We start from the raw sequence: 23,866 nt of genomic DNA, 5'->3' as shown, positions 1-23,866 counted from the left end.
ACTGTCTTTTTATGGGCTGATTCTGTGAGAACAGCACCATCTACAGGCCTGACATATGTACTACAGCGTCTCCAGCGCTTTCGAACGGCAATGTCCGTGGCTGTCTCCTCCTGATTGGTGGAGTTGGCCCAATAGCCGTAGCGCCACTTCTGTGATGTCATAGAAGTGTTCAAATCTGGACCAGTCTGTATCAGATCCGTTGCAGCCCCTTTTTAAGAGATTTGGGTATAGAGGAAAATAGAGAGGGTTGTGTTTCCCTGACACACCGGGGACACATATTCATGTACAAAAGTGCATTTTGCATGATAGGTCCCCTTTAAATTAACTGTTAATATTCTATGTACATCATGTTCTGGAATTTACTCTTTACTTTTAAAATTAAGATTGTTTTTACAAAGTTGCTAATGTACGATTTTTTATTTAAATCATTCATTGCAATTCAGTAAATGTAGCCTACCTCAATGTATTTATTTAGACGTTTTGTTTAACAAAGTAAGAATAGAAATGTTTAAGTCAAACCTAAAGTTTCTTTTTACATAGCGATGAACCACAGCTCTTTATTTTTGGTAATGGATCATACCCTGTATTGCCTGACACCCAAAATCCAGGTATCGATATAGCAGTGTTTGTGTGCGCAAAAAAAACAAAAACGTGTGAGTTTTAACAACATGTTTATTTATTGACTTTTCATTCCTGTATAATCATTTTGCACAAAGATGGCACTGTTTGTCAGAGCACTTCATCCTTCTGGGTTTCATGAAGAACAGCTCCAACACCTGTGTGTATGGGAACGCCTCTGGTGCTGGTCCATTAACTAATAGGGAATGAAAAAGTGGGACCCCTAATCCATTTGATTGGCAGCCCCCCATCAAAAAGGGGTGGCAGGTCAGGTGTGTTTTGGATTTTAATTTTAAATATGTATTTATTTTATTCCAATATCTTGTTTGGTGACTGATCACACTGTTTCTGCATTCATGTGGGCTCTTATAGTCAAATTATAAAATTAAAAAAAATAAAGATCACAAGATTTACTTCTCCGAATTTATTCAAATGACATCCAGCACCAGCTTTGTGCGTTCCAGCAGTGAAATACAGAATATATCAATGGTAAGTGTTTTATTCTGAGACTAACAAATAAAACATCCCCACTGAATAAAAATTGGCAAAACCGTCAAGTTTTCTTTGAAGAGGGTCATCATTCAGGACTGTACAGATATTCACTTAGAGCTTGTTTATATATACAGCACTGTGTTCTTTTCACAGTGAAGAATATACAATGTAGCATCAACCCACAGAAAACACACCAAACGTTACAATTGTGTGCGTGTGTGTATTTGTGTGTGTGTGTGTGTGTGTGTGTGTAGATCTGGACTTAGTGCGTCAAAGTTAAACGCCTTTTAGCTCCATCTTCCAAAATTCCCATCCTTTTTTTAAAATGACTGTTACAGACAGCTTGCTGCACTTCCTGTTGTCTTTATGACATTCAAACCAAATAAAAATAAAAGCGTGAAACATACACACACACACAAATCACAAACAATCGTAATTTTTTGGGGATAAATATTCTCGCTGGTTGGACTTGTAACACTTCCCTTTGTAAAACATCTACAATGTTTTAGTGACATTGGACCAGTCTCTACTCTAGGATAAATTATACCTAATTCTGGTCTCTCGTGAGACAGGGCCTCAATAAATACATGTGAGTGAGACAGAGCGAGGGGAGAGAAAGACCGAAAGACAGACAGAGAGACAGACAGGTAAACGGAGTGAGTTCTGCTTCCTCCCCTTTATGGTAACTCGGAGTGACCTGTTGGCAGGCCGGCCAATCACAGGAGGAAACAGACCGGTTCAGGCCAATCGGATCACTTCAGTGAGAGGCTATGCCTGTTGTTGCAGTTTAGCGGCAGTACAGTCCAATCACAACAGCATTGTGACCGGTTTCTCCAGGAACTTGCGGAACTCCGCGAGCCACTGCGCTCCGACGGCGCCGTCCACCACCCGGTGGTCGCAGCTCAGCGTCACCGACATCATGCTGGCCACGTCAAACCTGTGAAGACAAACACACGCTGCATCAGGTTCAATCTACAAAAAATGCAGTATGTGAAAAGCTTTTGTTGTATGGTAGTCATGATACTGACCCTTTCTCATTATCAGCAGGCATCAGCCGTTTCTCTGAGCCCCCGACGGCCAGGATACAGGACTGAGGGGGGTTGATGATGGCAGAGAAGTTCTTGACGCCAAACATCCCTAAATTAGAGATCGTGAAGGTACCTCCCTGGGGGAACAAAACACACATGAAGAAGACTGCAATCTGCACCAAAACTGATCGGCTAACAGAATGGGTCTAATCTTTGTACCTGGAACTCGTGCGGCTGCAGTTTTCCGTCCCTGGCTTTGGCAGCGAGCGCAGACACGTCGGAGCTGATGCCAACGAGCCCTTTGGTGTGAGCGTTGAACACGATGGGCGTGATGAGACCGTTGGCTGTGCTCACTGCTACACTCACGTCCACCACATGGTTCCTGGAAACATTTGAAATAAGTCAATACTGCTGACAGCCCAGAAATGTGGTCTATGTCTAAACTGAGAGGAGTTGAAGGAAAGTTTTGAGCGCCCCCTGCTGGTACGATAGTTCAACTACGGTTTAAGATACTAATATATAACAGGGTAGGAGTTTTATTAGAATCAAGACATGCTAATGGTCTTCTTTTTACTGGTGGTGTGTTCATCACTTTCTTTATATGACCTAGTGAACCATGTCAACAACGAGTTTAAAGTCACTTGAACCATAAGTGCTTCAGGAGATTAGTGCAAGAATTACAATTGAGATGTTGATGTTCTTATACCTGAGAAAATATGAAGAAGATAGGTTGACAAGATCTGAAGACTTTAGCTGTAGGAGTAGGAGTATAATGTAAGAATATTCCTTTGCTGTTTTTCAAAACGTTACTTAAATGAAAGTACAAAAGCATTAGAATCACACGTCAGTGGTAGAAAAAGTATTCATATCCTTTACTTTAGTAGAAGTACACACTGTGAAAAATACTCCACGACAAGTGAAAACCCAACTTTTCACAAAATATTCTAAGAGCCATGTTTTTATCTTTTTGTAGATTTTCAATACAATTTCATCTTAATACAATTAGTCCTTCCATATCTCAGACACGTTTACTGAACAGGAAAGGTATGAAAAGCTGTAATCTGTTACATTGCAACAATATGGTTGGCAAGTTTGTGTACTATGACCAAGTTCTAGCTGTAAGCCAAAGAGACATATACATACACAACATATTGTCTGTTCCCTGTATATCTTACATGTGTGTGGATACATGTGTTGCTTGTGTTTACTCACTGCCTGATGACCGTGTCCAACCAGGAGGAGTTGCACTCAGGAACCTTGAGGCAGGCCAGAGCGCTGGCTTTGATGATGAAGTCGTTCACACTGAGCTTGATATTCTGCGCTTTCACCTCCTGCAGAGAAAGACAGGTTGTTTAAGCGACACAGGAAACATGTCATATTTATTTGAGTCTTTTTGTCAAACAGCTATCCAAACTCACAGCATTGAGTTCTTGCCGAAGCTCGATCACTTGGTCCATGTTGACGTCTACAGACAGATAATAATGGGGGATGGTTTGTTTGGACTGCATCAACCTCTGAGCGATGACCTGCAGGAGAGACAGACATATGAACTTCAGCTTTGATCCTGAACTCATCATGGACAGGAATGAGGTGAGTCAGTTGAACCTGTGTTTATAAACATACAAGTGTCTGTCTGTAGCGGTTACTAACGCTCACATTATATCCGTTAATCTGCGGTTTATTTGATAGAATTAATCGATTGTTTTTTCTGTTGATAAATTAATCTTTTGGTTGACTTCACACGACCTCATGGAACACAGGAGAGCACCAAGAGCCCCTCACCTTGCGGATGTTGCTGATGGGGACGTCTGTGAAGGTCCCAGCTGCAGCAGCAGGAGGCGCAGCAGCAGCAGCAGCTTGAGCAGCTGGAGCGGGGGCCGCAGCTACAGCCTGCCACCGGGAGGGATTTAACTTGCATTTAAAACTAAATTACATCAAAACCTTGAGAAACATACGGTACCAACACGTTGAGAGGGTTCAAAGTACAGTCCAATATATAAATATGATTCATTAGAAGGTGTTCAAATTGCTGGCTAAGCTAATTATGATGTAACAATCTGTACACAAAAAAATACATATGCCAAATGAAATCAAAACTTTTGATACGTCTGAAGTAAGCGGAAATATCTTTTTATAAATTCCTCACGATTGTTGAATTTCTAATTTCAAACAATGTTAGCACCAAATAAATTCAGCACAATTTTGCTAACATTCTTAAATTGAAATCCCTAAAAAAAATCCAACTATGGAAATTGAAGTCGTTACATATAATAACAAAGGATTAAATGTGCATTGCTTTTACTCACAGGTGCTGCCTTTGGTGGAACAAAGCTGTCGATATCTTTCCTGGTGATGCGCCCGTCAGGACCGGAGCCTGAACAGAAACAGTGAATACAAGATTTGACCATTGCTCTCTCTTTGTATTTAAATACGTAACGCTCTACCAATACAGATCTGAGAAGCTACCTGCATGTTGTTCACTTACCGCTGACCTGTGCCAGATCAATCCCTTTGTCAGCGGCGAGCTTCTTGGCGAGCGGGCTGGCGAACATACGACCCTTCCTCGGGGCTGCGGGGGGGGCAGCGGCGGCTGGAGCAGGACTGGGAGCTGCTGGAGCTGCAGCCTGGAACAGAAACATTACCGTTCAAACATCACAATCTAAATAAAGGACACTCTGGATTTTTCTGTGTAAACGTTTTGCTTATATTTGAAAGTGAGAGCTGAGTCTCACCGGTGCCGGAGCTGGAGGTGGAGCAGCAACATCTGTCACTCCGGTCTCTACATAATCCTTGAAGGCAGCGATATCACTTTCTCTCTCCACAATGATGCAGAGTGGCACTCCCAGGGGAACGTCCCGGGTTCCCTCTGGCACCATGATTTTAGCCAAATATCCCTCCTCCTGCACCTCGAAGCCTACACACACACACACACACACACCAGACAGGGACATGTGTAGCAAGGTGAGCTCTGCCTGTCAGGCTGTACTACAGGATAACATAAATAGAGTAACAATGACAGTTCCTGATATGGGACACCCACATCACACATGGCATGGCAGAATAAAAACAACATAGTTTGGTTTTACCGATGGTGGCCTTGTCAGTCTCGATCTCAGCCAGCAGATCTCCTTCACTCAGCTTCTCTCCCACTTTCTTCTCCCAGCGCTGCACTGTTCCCACCGTCATGGTGGGAGAGAGGGCAGGAAGTGTGATCTGTAACACACAGGAGGATTTGGTCAATTGTTAAAAGCTGCCTCTGAATAAGTTAAAGCTGTTCTCAAGTTCCTGGTAACTCTCAGCCAAACATACTATTGTGTTCAAGAGATAAAACGTTGTTTTTATTCTCACGAACAATGGTACCCTTGACACTATGATGTCAACATGTGAGACCACGGGTAGACACATCAAGTGCAGCAGGAAAAAAGGTTGAACACAAAATATCTGTAAATATTTCTAGCTTGTTCTCATTGTAAATATGTCTTGCTGCTGTAAACATCACTGACTCACACATTGTATAGCTACACACAATGGGATTCTCTGGTTGAAGGTGATGTGCATCAAAAGAAAAAACCTTGAGACCATTACTTGAGTAAGAAAAACATGTGGTCTCTTTATTTTCCTTAAAACTGACAAAATGTACAAGCAGGTCCATCTGGTTTCAAAGGTAAGCTACTATGTATACATTTGCATTTGAATGCAACATATTTCATATTATTCTGATGGCATCCTTTTTCGTCTAATTGAATACGTTAAAATGGTGGCCGTCTACGTTTTGCTTAAAGCCTGTTTATCCAAGGACACTAAAAATAGTGGTTATTCAATTTTAGCCCAAATAACTCCACCCTACTGCGCTGCTCCAACATGCAGCAGACACACGATGATCCCGATGAACGTACAGCACACTGTGACTGTAAACACCATCCACACCTGACTGAGCTGTTGAGCAGACCTACCTTCAGGTGTGTGGGGTAGGAGCTGCCCGGGGCGGCAGGAGCAGCAGGAGGAGGAGGAGAGGAGGAGGAGGAGGCGACCGGTGAAGGGCTGGCTCCGGCTGCTTGAAGAGACTCCAGGGTAACATCCTTAAAAGCTGCGACGAGTTCAGGGCTGCAGCGGAAAATATACACAACAATATTAGACATATATTTACCCAAAGCATTACTACATCTAAACGTAAAGACATTGCATGTGTTGGTGATGCATTTATTAGAATTGATCTAAAAATGGCTTTACTAACTATGAAAACAAAATATCGATAAATACATTTAGAATATTAGTATTCAAATAATAAATTGTACACTTGGTAAAGAATCTGTAACCCGTTTTAGTGCAGCAACAACTTGGTCAAAACTTCCAGTGTCTAATCATATCATTTCAGTTTATAATGTGAATAAACAAAGAGTTAATAGAATATATCAAGCTATACCATTTCGGGTCAATATAAATGATCACTATAAATATATCCCTATTTTGGATCATCGCTGCAAAGAAACACTAACAAGCCAGAGCTTGTTTCCCCCTGAAGCAGAATGGAAAGGTGGAGCCAGATCTATTTTCACAGCACGGGTCTGGCCTTATGAGACTAAAGTAAAAGCAACAAAGAGTAAAAAAAACATTTCCAGCATCTGAGAAAGATTTGTGAAGAGATGGTTTCACTTTATATATTGTGATTTTAAAAAGGTGTCTATTATCATCTGGATAACAGCTGGAAATTAACCATGTTGGCTAAAGCTGCCCCATTTACGGTTTTTTGAGACAGTTGATCAATGGGGACTGTCCACGACACTATAAACAAAACTAAAAATATTATTGACCGCACAATTGCAGACTAATTAGAATAAGAGCTTTTTTTACACTAAGGTCACCTTGATTTTCATCCTTTACTTTACAATGATATAAACGTACCTGTCGACTGTGATGCAGATTACAGCTCCAATGCTGACATCTCTGGTCCCTTCGGGCACCAGGATCTTTGCCAGGTAGCACTCCTCCATCATCTCAAACCCTACGGTGGCCTTGTCAGTCTCCACCTACAAAGATAAGACACATTTGATAAAGTGTATATAGTGGTATATTCATTTCCTTCAATAATATAATAACAAACACACAGCTCCATACCTCAGCTATGAGTTCGCCCTCGCCGATTTTTTCTCCTTCCTTCTTCTCCCAGCGAGCGATGGTTCCTGTCTGCATTGTGGGGGACAGTGCAGGGAGCTCCACCTAATGAACCAAAAACAAAAATATAAGGAATTTTACCAATAAGAAATCAAGAATAAAGGAATCATGAGACATCAAAACACAGACGGCCAGGTCCTAGGTGTTGTAACATACAGCTGCATTTCAAAGTGGTCACCTAACATCTGATCTGATAGCAGATAGAAGTGGCAGTGGGGAGTCCTAAAGAGAATGACATTGATATTTGTTTCCAGCTGTGGGAGGTTCATTCGAATAATGTGTGCATCAACAGCAAACTCAAAAAGGTGTTTTTCATCACCAATACTGACTTTCCCAGAGTGACCACACTACATACTTAAAACCTGCTGAAAACAAGTGTTGAGGTATGTACATTGTCAGCATACGACAAGCCACGGATGGAAATGCAGCTACATCATGACTTAAAAAGGAGACTCAGAGTAATCAAAAATACATTTAATTTAAGTTCTGTTTTTTTGCTGGTGTGCAACCGGATGACAATTGAAGCCAAATGTGTATTTAGGTCACATTTTCTAAAACTGATGAGTCTGGAATACATGCATGTTTTTTGTTTGTTTACATTTATTTTAGCTATCTTTTCCAATGTGTATGGACTGGGACCCCCAATGGTGGCCACACACAGCAATATTAACATTAACATCTCCACTGGCCCACAATAACGTACTTATAACAATAACAACAATACAAAAACAACAACAACAATGACTGTAAATGCTTATACCACCAAGCAAAGACACAGCCCATAGTGCTTTACAAAACTAGATCAGATGCATATAAACAATAACAAGCAGAAACAATCAAACTGAGAGGAAAACAATCAGCAGTTTGATCATAATAATCTAAACTCCATTTTAGCTGGCATATGGGGACACTTTGCAACTCAAGTCTGAATGTCATTTAATGAAAACATGTCAGGACTCAGATGCCTATGTTCCAACCCCCAGTGGTGTCACATACCTACTGGCCTGCTAAATGCGTTTTGGTAAAGCTAAGAAACGCTGTTTTTGCAGATAGTGTAGTTTAAAACTCGTGCAGCTGCTGGGTGTAACCTTTACAGCAGTGACAGAGTGAGTGAGCTCTTCACAGCGCTGTCATCTCAAGCTAGCTCGGGAGGTCATGCTAGCTGTAACCGTTGGTGCTATAGCAACCTGACAGTCGTCAACGTTACCTTCTGGTGCGGCGGCAGGCAGTAGAACCGCACACTCTGACAGCTCAGTCCGGGACACCGCAGCAGAGCCGCCCTGTTGCTGAGGCCGGAGCTCCAGCACACGGTCCGGGACCCGCAATGCAGCCGCCTCAGAGCACCGGTCCCGGGCACGGAGCGGGAGCTGAGTGCAGCAGGCCCGGCCGGGAGGGCAAGGGGACACCGGAGCCCGGAGGACGGCCTGAGCCGCAAGATCAGACGAAGCATTTCGCAGGGATTAAAACACTATATAGAGCTGTTGAATAATGTATTTATCTTAAACAACATCAGATGGAGGAGTGTTGCTCTGCCTGGAGGACCGGACCGGTTTTAGCTACTCCTCACTTTCTAATGACCTCCTCCAGTCCAAATCGTCCAAACACAACGCTTTACGGCTCCACTCCTTGTCCTGCCGTAGCTTGGAGATAAGTGTCGTAAACAATATCCGTTTAAAATGTAGACATACGATTTTTTTTTTTTTAAATCCTCCACAAAATCGTAATCAAAGTTAAAGGAGAAACACAAAATGTATCAAAAAACCTAAAACTTGAAATGAGAAACTATAAGAGAAGGATTCGCAAGGTAGTTTGCAATTATATCAGTGTCCATACGATGGCAGGGAAATAATTCAATGGATTTGGAGCATAGACTGTATATAAATTTGGAGCCTGACATTTGCATTTGAAATGTGTTGCCAAATCAACAATGAATCCAATGTATTACGATGTAAGTTAATGAAAGAGATGATACAATAAGAAGATTAAAAAATAATGCTTATAATAAATATGTTAGCGAGGATAAAATGTCAATGTAACTTTACTTTTCCATGCAAGATAAACAAAAAGCAGTAATAATTGTTTTAAATGTATACTGGAAAAGTACAATGTTCAGTGAATGCAGCAGCTGTCAAACTATGCAGTTACTTCTATTCTGCATATCAATTCAACATGTAACACAGTTTTACTCTCACCTTATTCTTTAGTTCTCTCCTCTCTTTTTCTATTCATCTTTAAGGTTTTAAGCTCATATAATTCCATGAAAACATAGATAAAATTATATTTTGTTAAATATACAGCATTAAGAGCTAAATTGCCAAGACCTGGTAATCTGGAGCTTTTATCAGTAAAAACCAGTCTCTAGTATCAATAAAAAACAGAACATATTTATAAAAACAAAACTTGGTTTATTTCAAAATATCTGTCTTTTCTAACATTCAACAAAGGTCCTTTTTATTTTTAACAGATAGTTTTAACATTTTGTGAAATATTTCAGTAAACAAATTCTGAATAACCATCTCTCCAACTAATTATACATATTACAGTTCAGGCAGTTATGGCATTAAAACAGGTCAAAAGTAAATCAATGCATATTTAAGTTGGCTTGTTAGTAAAGGTAAACACATTGATCCCAAACGTGAAGATAAAGCAGAACGAAGGAAAATATGACAAAGGTCCGTCCTGATCGCTTTTCACACACACACACACACACGCACACACACACACACACACGCACGCACGCACGCATGCACACACACACACACACACACACACACACACACACACACACACACACACACACACACACACACACACACACACACACACACACACACACACACACACACACACACACACACACACACACACACACACACACACACACACACACACACACACACCATAAATAGTGGGTGGTCCTTTGTAGCAGTCTCCTTTAAATCTCTGATGTAAAATTCACATCTCACAGGAATCTCTCTTTGAACAAAGAATATTCACAAACTTAAAAAATGTAAGGACAAAATAAGTTTACACAAATGTACAAAAACAATTTCCTAAAGTAAACAAAACAACAGTGCTGTTCGTCTGTATTTGTACATAAACACAAAAGTTCCAGCATCCTTTATTTTTCACGAAATGCAGTTCAGTTTAAGCGTTTCGGTCTACATCAACCCAGATTAGAACTACGGTCCTTTCTGCTGAAACTGATGATATCAATTCAGGAGTTTTTTCTTTTGAACTAAATTTTTTTCTCAAGATGACTGTCACCCTTTGTGTTATCTGCGGCCTGCCTAAAAGGGTTTCGTATTTAGATATATACACTTATATGTTAATACAAAACGTATTAATAGTAGAAGAAGCTGGTTTCTGGGCAGATTATTTGTACACATTAGGGCAGAATGTCACCAAACCTTGTGAACTACTAAAACAAAATGAAATTGTACAAAGTTTGCATGAATCTTTCGGTGCTTGTAACCTTTCTATTATAAAAGTGGTATTTTTTCCTCACCCAAAATAAGTTTTCTCTATTTTTACGCTATGGTAGATAATACTGTAATTTCACTTTACATTCACAAGTAAGATTGAAATGTAGTCATACATTGCTGTTCCAAAGACCTTATTAATACACAAGAATAAAAAGTGATGCAACTCTTCAACATGAGAATAAACATGTTTTTTCCTCTTAACAGTAAAAACCTCTTAACTAGAGAAGAAACAACACAACTGCGTGTTTAGAAAAAGGCAATTTAAATAAATTGTCCATCTACTTTCCAGTTTTGATACTACAGTACAGCATGGCAATAATAAGCCAATGATGGAAACAGCTTTTCTAAGGCACTGAGTTTGATGATATTCTAGTTAAAGATTGTTTAAGGCTATCAGTGTGATTTCGTACCAGCTTGTTGAAAATTCACACAGTATTTCACTAATAATGTTGGCTCTTAGAAGTGTCCACTGGTGCCTCCGGTGAACAGTTGTCTGGATGGGCCTCTTGGATCCTCCTGACTAGGGGCAAAAACAGAGTGTCATGGCAGTTTAGCTTGCACCTACAATGGCCTAAAAAACAAAAGATACTGCTTACTGCGGAGAGTCATGAAAACAGAGACAGAGATACAGAAATAATGCAGTACCTTTCTTCCCCATGGTCCTCTTCTACCCAAGCCACTATTTTTCCTTCCCAGCCTGGAATAATTGCTCCATCCAAAAATACCTGAACAAAGAAATAAATACAGCGTACATTCAAACAAATGTTAAGTGTCTATCATAAGATTGCTTCAGCCCTCATCCACTCCACTGCTTTTCTGCACACGTTCAAGTGTAAAAGGATCTTGAAAGAGTTGCACAAAACAGGCTAAATGGAAGTACTTAAAGGGGAACTATCAAGCAAAATGCACTTTATGATGTCTTTTATACATAAATATGTGTCGCCGGTGTGTCAGGGAACTCACGCAGCGTCAGAAAATAAAACCCTCTCTCTTTTCCTTTGTACCCACATCTCTAAAAACGGGGCTAAAACGGAGCTGATCCAGATTTGCGTCCGATATGACGCAATATCGGAAATGTGGACCCACGGCCCTATCAGAAAGTTGCTATCAGAAACAATGTCCGACTGTTTTGGACGTAACATGGTCGGTGTTTACATTAGCATCGCTAACCTGTGCTGGAGAGCATGTGTGTGAAGAAGCAGGAAATAGAAAATAACTCATCTTGTGGTATAACCGGCAAGAGAGAAAGCCTTTGAGCTCCATACTGTTTCAGAGATAATCCTTGATAATCCATGATATGGAGTTTCATCACGGCAGTATTTAGTTTAGACAGTAGCTGCCGGGTCCCGCATGAGCTCAGCCCCCTCCTGTTTTATTTTGGATCAATTTTTTTTTAAACCTTTATACCCTAAATCAGCCCTTTTGAAACAGGAAGTGAAATAGAGGGATATGAGGCATGGCTAGAATGGGTGATCTGTTTGGTATTTTGAGCAAAACACTTCATAGACATGTTTTTAATATATTTTTATATATCTGAGACCTATGCTATTGCCTAAAAATAGCATGATAGCTGACCTTTAATGTTTTAATTTGAGTTTATTCAGTTTCTATTCAGACCAGGGTGCACCAAATGACTGTCCTGTTATCTATTTGTTTCTACGCCTTCTCTCACCTCTTCTTTCACAGTGCCAAACTCAGGGTCCAGGGCCTTGAAGTGATACCTGTAGTTTCCCTCTCGATCCACAGCTGCCTTTACGTCCTTTAAAGTCACCTCACCCAGCCTGTACAATGTGAACACAAAAACACACTCATCATGACCGCTTTATTTTATATTTTTCTACTTGTTTTCTTCCTATTGCTGACAAGTCTAAAGTCAGGTGTTATGATTGTCAGCATCGATTCTGTCTGTCAACCAAAACATTGCAACATATTTACATTTTTTTGGAAAGAATACACACAAAAACTCACCTTTTCGGTATATTGATCATGGAAGGGGTTGGGGATTTTCCAGTAAAATAAAGAATTTTAGTGGAGGCAGAAGACCCACTATTGGTGTGACATACAGCTGTAACAACAGAAACATAGTCAGGAAGATTGTTAATGTGTGAGCATTTGAATTTGGGAGGTAAGATTTGGAATAACTTACTTGTGGAAGACCAGGTTTCAGAGTCAGTGAGTTGGCCTTTGCGTCTTGGAGACTTCCCCCTTCCCTGTTGGGTTTGAGAAAAGGTTGATTCCCCTCTATGATTTTAAATATCTACATTTTGCCAAAACAAACTAGAACACATATATATTCACAGTATAAGACAATTTCATATCCAAGGTTCAAGGTTCTTTATTTGTCAAACGAACATAGCTACAGTGTAGTTATGTCGATGAAAATCTTGTGTCACAGGCTTCTCCAACAGTGCAACACAAAACACAGATAAACAGAAAAATATAGAGCAAGTAAATAGTAAATAGTAAATAGTAAATACAAGAAGAAAATAGTTTAAAATAGTGAGATAGTGCAATGAGAGTCTATATGCAAGTCATTGAAATATGATATATTAGGTAAATAGATAAATAATTGTTAAGTAGCAGCCAGATGAATATTGTGGATGCTGCTTCAACAGTTCAGGTGTTTAACAGTCTTATTGCCTGTGGGATGAAACTGTCCCTGAGTCTGGTGGTTTTAGTCCGGATGCTACACTTTCATTTATGCGTACTCCATTAGGGAGTCAAATCAGATGTTAAAGTGGTAATCTATGTATAGTTTAGGAAGCCAGCGTGTTCGTACCCTGTGTGTGTGCACAACATGCAGTCTGTCAATGAGTGACACGATGCCCTGCTCCAGGGTGTCCAGAGTGTGGTGCTGCGGGTCGTGATCTCGGAAGTTGTTCCTCAAACTCCGAAGTGAATCTCTGAGCAGCTGAACCTCCTCTGCCTGCTAGCAAAACCATGTCAAAAACACAAACGCTCATTTTATCATCAGCCGCTCCGTAATTGTTTCAAGCCTCACAGTCCTTTTTTATGCATGACATTTGGAGTTCCCTGTGGTTGACTTATAGTATGTAGCCTCAAAAGAAGCCTGACTAACTTACCAGACTTTCAAAAGAAACAATACTTACATCTGACACGGAGGGAGCGGGATTTCCAGAGTAAGAATATCCATTGTTTTCTGTCTATGAAGAAAGAAAAAGAAGACAAAGTGTCAGTTGTGTAATGTATATCTGAATGTGAGACTGCCTGAAGCAGAACAAATATGTAACACAACACTGCGCTGTAAAGATTTTGATGCAGAATGTTAAGAAAGTACCTGCATGCTGCAATAAATGGACAATCAGACTTTAAAACACACTTAAACAAACCTGCCATAAAGTTTAAATTCATCTATTCCAAACATCAGATTTATAGATTAAAGTGAGTATGTTTTATACTTTCCTCATGCATTTAAGTATGTTTTACTATTCATTTTCGGAAGTAGAACAACTGCAAAGCAAGACTGTGAAGGGCACTTTCAAAAAAAGAGTAAATGAATAACTTTTGGTTCTCACACATGGCACCGAGCTGGACAGAAGGTTTTTATCCCACCGTATTTCCCATTTGAGATCTGGCTCACATACCTGCTTTTTTTGACTTTCTTCAAGCTTGTGTTTGAGTTGCTGCAGTAGTCTGTCCTTCTGTCCTACCTCCTTCTGCAGCCAGTCAACGAAGGAGAAGAGAGGTTCATCATGTCATACAAACAAAATGTAACAGATGCTGTGGAACAGAAAGTCAGGAGAACTCATATAGGTTACAATAAAAGAGAGGTACTCCACCTTGCATTCACCCCACAGCCTGTTGCATTCCTCCATCTTCCACTGCAGCTCAGCCTATAACAGAGAGTACACTGTATGAATACACAGTAACATACAGTTGTGTATGTTAAGTTGCTGTGTTGCTATGTGTATTTAGACAAATGGGATAGTAAATATAAGATAAGATAACATTTACTTTATTGGTCCCATTTTGAGAAAACATTTTTGTGATCGTAGTTAAAAGTTTTACATTTTGACTTTTAAAAATGAAATAGATTATGTACATTCTGGTTGTTGAGTTCATCCTTGGTCATGCTGGCTCTGAGAAGTTCTTGCTTCATCTGCAGGATCGATGCCTCCTGAGTGCAGAGTCTCTGCTGCTGGGCATCCTGAACATTTACAAACCAACAGAGAGTTGACAGCTTAGCAAGCAGCCAGAGTTGTATTTAACTGAGCAATGAGGTAATCAACCTCAGACCAGGATGTGTCTTACCTTGACTGCCTGCATGTTTCTCATTTCCTGCTTACAGCGCAACACTTCCCTCTGAAGCAAACAGCAAACAACACGCTCTGAATGTAATATTAATCACGGGGTGCATTACAGAAATGTGCTCACTCAGTATTCAAATGTGAGTGTCCTTTCAAGAAAAGAAAATACTTCTTTTTTTTTAAAAGACAACAAATGATGAAATAGTTTACTTTCAGCTGCTGAGCCTCGTCCATGCTCTGATCCAAACGGCTGCGAATGACTACCTGGAAAGAGGGAGAGAAGAAGTAATGTGTGTAAGAACCACAATGGACTGAGAAAGAAGTGACACCGATACCCGTGTCACCCTCTGACACACACACACACACACACACACACACACACACACACACACACACACACACACACACACACACACACACACACACACACACACACACACACACACACACACACACACACACACACACACACACACACACACACACACACACACACACACACACACACACACACACACACACACACACACACACCCATAATAAAGAAGAAGAAATATGATCTGTGCTCAACACAAAGAGCTGGTGAGAGAGCCGAAAAGCACAGAGAGAAGTAAACAAAAACAAAAGGAGAAACTAGTGTATAACTACCAGTTGCTGCTCAGCATTGCCTTGGTCCAAACTGAAGGACACATCCTGCTCGTCCTCAGGCAGCGAGCCATGCAGCAGCAGGGCCTAAAAACAACGAGAGTTCAACATGTGACTCGGTTTGTACTTTGGAGCGAGAACACTGTCTTCTGAAAGCTCAGACAAGTTAAGTTGAGTTGTCTGACGCATATTTAGCACAGAATTCAAATGGCCTGAAAGTATTGTCAGAATTGTGGTTGTTTCCCACCAGATCCCAAACCCTGCAACCAACCAATAGGATTAAAAAGCGGAGCAGCACAGACATGATCCAGTGAAGCCAGAAATATGCTTTTCCCATTAAAGGTGACCTATCATGCAAAATGCACTTGTGTACGTCTTTCATACATGAATATGTGTCCCCGGTGTTCCAGGGAACTCACCAAGTGTCAGAAAACACAACCCTCTCTATTTTCCTCCAAACCCAAATCTCTAAAAAAGGGGCTGCAACGGATCTGATACAGACTGATCCAGATTTGAACACTTCTATGACGTCACAGAAGTGGCGCTACGGCTATTGGGCCAACTCCACCAATCAGGAGGAGACAGCCACGGACATTGCCGTTCGAAAGCGCTGGAGACGCTGTAGTACATATTTCAGGCCTGTAGATGGTGCTGTTCTCACTGAATCCGAGCATGAAAGGCAGTGTTAAATTGAGCGAAATGAGGAATGGCTAAAATGCATGATCTGTTTGGTATTTTGAAAAATAAAAAGTATAAATATGCCTTATATAAGTATGGTCCTGCACTATATTATTCAAATATAGCATGATAGGTCCACTTTAAGTTATTTCATTTGTTTCATTTATTTATTCATTAAATCCACATCTTATTGACATTTGGATCTGTCTTTTAAAAGAAACCTGTGTATAAAACATATTTATAGATATGAATGTACAGTTAAACTATGGACAGATTGACAGATAAATCACTGACATACGGTTTCAGAATTAACAAAAGCAAAACAAGTGAGATGCAAATACATTTAAAAGTATAACCTTTTGAATTAAATAAGAGAATATATCTTATTTGAACCCAGATAATGATCAAAAGTCCTGTGAACCGACATTGTAAGTGCTATTGTTAAAGACCGATCTCAATTTTCTCAATCTCGATTGTCAGTATATAATAATAATAATAATTAATTGCATTTATTTTAGCACTTTTTACAATTGCTCAAAGCGCTTTACATTACATATTACATATATCAGACATGTAATGCATCAATACTGTGGACAATACCCACAGGGTGAATTGCCTTCTTTACCAAGGACACAACGGCATCTTGACTCCTAATGTCAGTATTGGTTAGGGAACATTTCCTAGGTAGGTTTAGCTTGGGAATTATGTTTTTTTGCCCAATCTCAATGTAAAAATGTACATTAATAGTTACCTTATTTGGAGGAGTAAAAGCTATACTAGGTATTATGGCGTATGTTGGTTAAAAGCATGCCCATTGAATTGTGAACATGCACATATAGAAATATGTAATATCCCAATAACAAGGCGATAAGGAAAATGAAAACCCTCTGAATGCGCAAACAGTGCATGCTCTAGTCACATGTGCTACAGCACTGTCTAAGCCGAAGCATCAGATGCTTCCAAGTAATGTATAACTATATTTCTGGAGCTAATAAATGTCTGCATTTTCTTTCAGTTTAAACAACATATATGATCCTGAAGCAAAGTACACAGTTTGACTTGTTTCCATGTGGGATTGGACATTCATTTTGCAGAATTTGTATTTATTGGCCAGCTTTAAATCCCAAATCTTCAAAGAGAGGAGATGACAAAATCTAAACTATGCCTTTAAAGTTACGAAACATGAAAGTCAAACAAAAATATTCACTTTAAAAAATATGTATTTATATGGACCATAATGAAACCTCAGCACGCACGTACCTGTAGAGCAGAGACCATTTTCCGTGTCTCCTGCACCTCCTTCTCCAGAGTTTCACTGAGGGAATCCTCCAACGCCGTCTCCGTTACAACATGAGAGGAATCATCTACACGCACACACAAAACACAGTGTTTACTTAATGTTGTCCAATGATAGGTGTTGATGTTTACTCATCAAACGACGTGACCCTCACCGCTGCTCTCCTGCTGCGGGCCGTCGTCCTGCTGACTGTCTGAGAGGCTGTCGGCCGGAGCTCTGGGAGAGGACAGAGGACTGAGGCTGGAGGACGACAAAATACCAGTTAGTTACTTCTATTCAAGAGAAGTGTGTGCCTACTACTTACACAGCATGTACATATATTACACTATGTGCTACTACATACTACTTTGACATGGCTGCGTTTACATTTGTTGTAATATATCTGTGGTAATACAGTATAAATATCTGTAAGTAATAAACTCTCTGAATGCATTTTCCTGGTGAAGCCACGTCCAAGCTTTCAATCAAAAGTGACATGAGGGCTGAAACACGTGACATGAAACATTTGCAAAAATCTAAATGTCAGACAGTTTTTATAAACAACATACTTCAGAACTGTTAATTAGCATATTCAAAACTAAATATTGGACAGAGGCTGGAGGACGACAAAATACCAGTTCATGACTTTTATTCAAGAGAAGTGTGTGCATGTTAACACCTACTTATTATGTGCTACTACATACTACTTTGACATGGCTGCGTTTATATTTGTTGTAATATATATCTGGTAATATAGTATACATATCTGTAAGTAATAAACTCTCTGAATACATTTTCCTGGTGAAGCCATGGCTAAGCTTTCAATCAAAAGTGATATGAAACAAAAACATTTGCCAAAATCAAAATTACATTATTCAAAACTGTTAATTAGCATATTATAACTATTGCAAAGTTTTTGCAAATCAAACCACTGACAAACTGCATAGTGTATAGAGACGCTGCTACTAATTAACCTTCTGTTTCCACAATGCCTTGTTGCATTGTATAATTGTTAGATAAGCGTAAAAGAAGCATAAACTCACACACACTTGCAAAGCCATCAACACACACACAGCCTCAGAGTATGTGGTCTTACCATTTAAACGGCTTCCCCCCCATAATGGGCAACGAGTGGACTCAACTGTCCATACTCCTTCAGAGAAGCCTAGGTTCCCCCCTGCATGTGTGTCTCCGACATCAGCATCTCTACAAACTCATGACACTTTAAATTATTGTCACCCTCACACACCCTGCCCCTCGCCCTACAGCTAGCTGTCATGGCAACCAAAGCAACAGTCACTGCTGAGCATCTCTCACTTTTTTATCTACATGTGTGACGGAAGCATCAGGTAATTATTGCTCTGTCTGTCTCTCCGAACGGCATCTTCATTCTACGAACAAATCAATCAATGCATTTCTCTTTCCATCATGGAGAACACACACATGCCTACAACACAACACACATATGATGGTTTAAAAAGAGCACAGCGGAGCATGACAGGACATGTGACTACAGAAGATAAAGACTGGTTGTTTCTTTTTTGCTATCATCTGCCTGTGGTTTGTACAAATCTTCATAAGCTAGCAGAAACCCACACAAACACACACAAACACACACACACACACACACACACACACACACACACACACACACACACACACACACACACACACACACACACACACACTCACACACACACACAGAATCACACACACACACACACACACACACACACACACACACACACACACACACGCACAGAAACAGACACACACACACACACACACACACACACACACACACACACACACACACACACACACACACACACACACACACACACACACACACACACACACACACACACACACACACACACACACAGACACACACACACACACACACACACACACACACACACACACACGGGGCAGGGTGAAGTTTGGATTACTAAAGTCATATGCTCTGAGAGACACACACACTCATGGGCACACAAACACAAACCACTGAATAAGGCAACTGTTTCCAAAGAGTGGAAAAGTAGGTGATGAAAGATAAAGATAACAGAGAACTTTAACTAAACTAAAGTGACACGGTGAGCTGCAGAGTGTAATTAGCAACACAGGGAAGTTTGTTTTCTACCAAACACTGAGACTCAAAATCATAAATCGATTGTTTTAGTACAAAGAGCACATTTTATTCCACAATAAAAGCACTAACCTCCAGTAACCTCGTTAATGCATTTAGGCCAACAAATGTCAAGATGATTTTAGTCAAGTCTTAGAACTTCTTTAGGCTATCATCAAATCACTGCATTATTCAAAAGACTTAACAAGAAAACACGATTGGTGTATGAAGGATGAAACTACCTGTGAATTTCAGCAGACTTTGCGAATGCGTTTTGCCATTATATATTACCAATTATATATAATAGTGATTTCTATGTCAGGGTTGGCTAATGATATCCAAGGTTCAGCCACTTTTTGATCTTGTTTTTTTCCATTTTTAATAATGCTGCCAGAAGTGTGCCTCCTCTCCTCATATGGTCTTGTCTCAGATGTTTGAAAGAGGATTCGCCTTTTCCTTTAACAAACATGTTTCTGGTTTTATATTAAGCACTTTTATACGATCTACTCACATCTGCCTTTAAAATGGAGACACAAAAAAACCAGAGTATATCATAGATTATGTGTGGATGGATGTACAGAACAGGTATGTATGATGCTTGTGAAGTTCAGGTAATGTACAGTAAGTGCATTACCTGCTAGACTGAGGATTGTCAGAATCATCCGGAGCTGCTCTTTCGTACTGCTTAACCAGCGCACGAACACAAATACTCTTATCCGCATCCGACCCCCAGCTACTCACAGAACACAAACAGAGCAGAGGTTATTCATCTATGAAAAAGTACTGGCATACAAATTGATCCCAAATATAGAGACTTAATATGTGAGCAGTTGGGAGAATTGTATTTTGGTGATCTGTTTGTCCACCAGAGGGCAGCAAAGACTACAGAAGTGTCTAACAAATGATTGCTGCTGTTGGAGAGAATATTTTGATATTACATAATTGGATGTTAGAGAAAGACATTGAGGGTTTTGTGTCTATGTTAATTGTTATTGCTGCCAGCATACCTGTGGAGACGTATGGAGCGTGCGGGCTGCGAGGCGTCATGTCGAGCTGATGCCAGAGCCGCAGCGGCCCCTTGAGCCAGCGCTACGGGGGAGAGAGGGTTGTGGCTGCTGGAGCTTCGAGTCAAACTCCTCACGCCTCCAGAAGCAGCTCTGTGATTGGCTGAGGGTTTGAAGTGGGCCGCCAGCGCCAGAATGATCCTCATTACTGATTTGAGATTACCATCGACAATGTCTGCAGACAGAAAGGCAACATATGATCAGTAATGACCTACACATGCACAGTATTTGCAATATACGGTGTAACCATGGAGTGCCGGGAAGCTTCATAACATAATATCATTAGGAAAATGCCTTTAAATATTGCAAAGAATATGCTGTACAAACATGCACATGATCTCTCTTCCCTGAGGCATATCGGTCACATGTAAACACATGACATACAGTCTTATGTTTATAATATAGGGTCAGCAAGCAGGAAAGCATAGAAACACCTACTCTCGATAAGAGGGGAGAATGAAAACATAACAGATTGTTCTGTGATTTACCTCTTGCGGATATGTGTGGCATGCGTATGTGTCTGGAGGAAATGAACTGCAACACTTGCTCCACATTCTTCCTGCTCTCTTCTTTGTTTTGTGGAGCAACATACACTTCTTCCAGCACTTCCCCAGCTGCCAATTTGAATGAGATTTGAGAGAGAGAAACAAAGTAGTAAATCATCACCACAAAATGAGCAAATGTACAGTAGTTTAGCAAAAATGATTTCACTTGATCAGTTTAATGATTTTAAACATCGACCAATGGCTTTATAGCTTGCTCTGTCTGTTGTTTGGTTCACACAAATTACACCATCCTTTTTGTGGCCACAGTTTTAGTCCTAGGAGGAAAAATGTGTGTGCTTGTTTGTTTTTTTAACCAAGACAAAAATAATCTGCTCCAAAATCACTCATTTCCATGGGAATAATCGTCTAATACTGCAACATTGCACAATAATGTAAGATCAAAAACTGAGTATAAAGAACATTAAGAAAAATGTGTATTTCTCTTTAAGAAGGTGTTATAACTATTGAGGGTGATTTGTAAATTAATTTAAAGTATTTTGTTCACTGCAGCAATGAAGGGTTTAGGCTTTACTCAAAGGAACAGGGTTGAAATGCATAAACCAAACATATTTATCCTGCTGTAAATTGTTGTTGCTTTTTGTCTTAATAAGATCTAAATTACATTATTGTAAAAGCAGAGAGGAGACATTCTTTACGTTCACAGAATTAGATGAACATAGTGTCTTTTTTGTTTCCTCTTTCAGTTAATACAATGAAACATTATAGTGTGTTACCATCGAGTGTTATCTTCAAATAATCTGACAAACTGTGACCAGACAAGTCACAAGTTGTGGTATCCTGTATTGTGCTTCTGCAAATTCTTAGTATGTGATTATATTTAAATATGGAAAGTCATACCGGCCAGTTGTGAAGGGGCGAACTGGTGACAAATAACTTTTTTTTTTTATCTCTGCACTCATAAATAACAGAAATGATTACATTGGAGAAGTTTCATCTTCCAACTACTAGAGCATGTTTCACTTTTTCTTGGTGTTATGGTGCATGAGTGTAATTACCAACTATCTCAATGAGTTGAGTGAGCACCACCCCATCCTGCAGATCATGTCTGAGGTTTGTGATGGGCTTCAGGTCGGGTTTCCTCTTCAGCTGACAGTTTACCCAGGAAACATAGGCTGTCAGCTGCTGCTGCAATACATCAATCAGATACACACAAATCCAATAAACCGCAACGGAACACAACACAAAACACAGCTTAGAGTAGGGGCCAAAAGAGGCTGAGACCCAGGCATGACAAATGAGTCCCTTTGTTTATTATGTTGGGACAGGAGGGGGGGGGGGGGGGGGGGGCAGGGTCCGTCTATTGTCTCACTGCCTATTAAAATGTGCTTTTGTGTGAAGGTCAATCATAAAGTCTCGTGTTCCGTCCATGGTTACACGGTTTAGCATTCACACCCCGTTATTTCACATGATGACTCCACCTTGACCGGTGCTGTGCAGTCACGTGACAGCCCGTTGTCCGGGATACAATACAAAAAAACGCACCACATTTTCAACACAGAAAAAAGGACTTAATGTAAACTAAATAGGATGTTTCGTTTGTTATGAAACTTTAAGAATTATACGAAAACTACTCTTATTTCCTGATGAATGTTAAACTTGCCATTATTACTACCTTACTACCGTTAACTACAATGCTTTTTTCCCATTAAATAAGAAACAAATGACCGTTAAATACCTGAGGTGAACAAACAACAGGAATAACTTATGTCTACATAAAGTTGTAGCACTTTAAGGTTAGGGTGTCTTGCTATAGGATGGTTGGCAGATTCAACTGGCTTCCGCTTGCTAAATTGTGGCTAGCCATACATAATTAACATCAAAATTAGTAACGCTAGGTAAACGTTACCTCATTAAAGCCCCCATGAAGAACCTCATCCAGCAAACTTCCTCTAGAAAGTGAAGCGATCATCTTTCCACTCGGAAACCCATCTACGTTAGCTAGCTTGTTAGCTCCATTGACTGAAACAACAGACCCCGTTACTAGCTGCTGCTGTACTCCAGAAAACGTCAACAAACAGACAATTGACTGAAGGAGGCTGCCGTTACTCTGGATGGAGACCGGCATCAAGTCACCAACACAGCCACATGCACGACTTCCGGTTGCAGGTTTAAAAATAAATGTGCTTTGATGAACACTTCCGGTAATGCAAGAGATCATGTTATCTTTGCCTAAACATTATTTGAGCTTTAAGAAATAAGTCTATATCTACGGAAGAGGATTAGGGCCACATGAAAAACAACAAATGTGGTATTACTGGTGCTCATAATGTGTATCACTTTTTACTTAAAGGTAGGTTAGGTAAGAAAGAATGGAGAAACCAGCTCGAGTGCGCTAGAATTTGAAAGTACACAACCTGAAAAAATCTGCCCCTTCCTTCAGACTTCCTTACAGAGCCCCTCCTCCAACGCACACGAACGCGCACTTGACCAATGAGGGCACGAGATA

General features: G+C 40.2%; 2 protein-coding genes across 5 annotated transcripts; both read right to left on the bottom strand.

The window, feature by feature from the left end:
* Window positions 1-654: 654 nt before the first annotated feature.
* On the bottom strand, window positions 655-8,936 carry dlat (dihydrolipoamide S-acetyltransferase (E2 component of pyruvate dehydrogenase complex)). Its single transcript, XM_079647437.1, has 14 exons — window positions 8,518-8,936; window positions 7,254-7,355; window positions 7,041-7,165; window positions 6,092-6,242; window positions 5,225-5,351; window positions 4,871-5,052; window positions 4,624-4,762; window positions 4,445-4,512; window positions 3,921-4,028; window positions 3,557-3,664; window positions 3,351-3,469; window positions 2,358-2,520; window positions 2,139-2,275; window positions 655-2,047 (listed from the first exon to the last, which is right to left on the bottom strand). The coding sequence occupies exons 1-14, from the start codon at window positions 8,758-8,760 to the stop codon at window positions 1,918-1,920; spliced, it is 1,902 nt and encodes a 633-aa protein (XP_079503563.1). The 5' UTR covers window positions 8,761-8,936; the 3' UTR covers window positions 655-1,917.
* Window positions 8,937-9,694: 758 nt separating this feature from the next.
* On the bottom strand, window positions 9,695-23,734 carry LOC307017712 (dixin-like). Of its 4 annotated transcripts, none has more exons than XM_079647433.1 (20): window positions 23,267-23,734; window positions 22,416-22,542; window positions 21,343-21,468; window positions 20,798-21,029; window positions 20,425-20,523; window positions 17,838-17,923; window positions 17,647-17,750; window positions 15,712-15,795; window positions 15,274-15,327; window positions 15,068-15,118; window positions 14,859-14,963; window positions 14,596-14,649; window positions 14,401-14,472; window positions 13,906-13,959; window positions 13,575-13,724; window positions 12,942-13,005; window positions 12,764-12,860; window positions 12,468-12,576; window positions 11,441-11,520; window positions 9,695-11,311 (listed from the first exon to the last, which is right to left on the bottom strand). In XM_079647433.1, the coding sequence occupies exons 1-20, from the start codon at window positions 23,576-23,578 to the stop codon at window positions 11,236-11,238; spliced, it is 2,136 nt and encodes a 711-aa protein (XP_079503559.1). In that variant the 5' UTR covers window positions 23,579-23,734; the 3' UTR covers window positions 9,695-11,235. The 4 variants fall into 4 exon arrangements, with proteins under 4 accessions (XP_079503559.1, XP_079503560.1, XP_079503558.1 ...); XM_079647434.1 differs by having other exon boundaries at window positions 13,575-13,721; window positions 22,416-22,545; window positions 23,267-23,733; XM_079647432.1 differs by having other exon boundaries at window positions 22,416-22,545; window positions 23,267-23,731.
* Between the last annotated feature and the right edge of the window lie 132 nt (window positions 23,735-23,866).

The sequence above is a fragment of the Notothenia rossii genome (genome assembly GCF_949606895.1).
Source record: "Notothenia rossii genome assembly, chromosome: 9".
Classification (NCBI taxonomy): Eukaryota; Metazoa; Chordata; class Actinopteri; order Perciformes; family Nototheniidae; genus Notothenia; species Notothenia rossii.
Note: the sequence above shows the minus strand (reverse complement) of the source record. Positions and strands in the feature narration are given on the sequence as shown.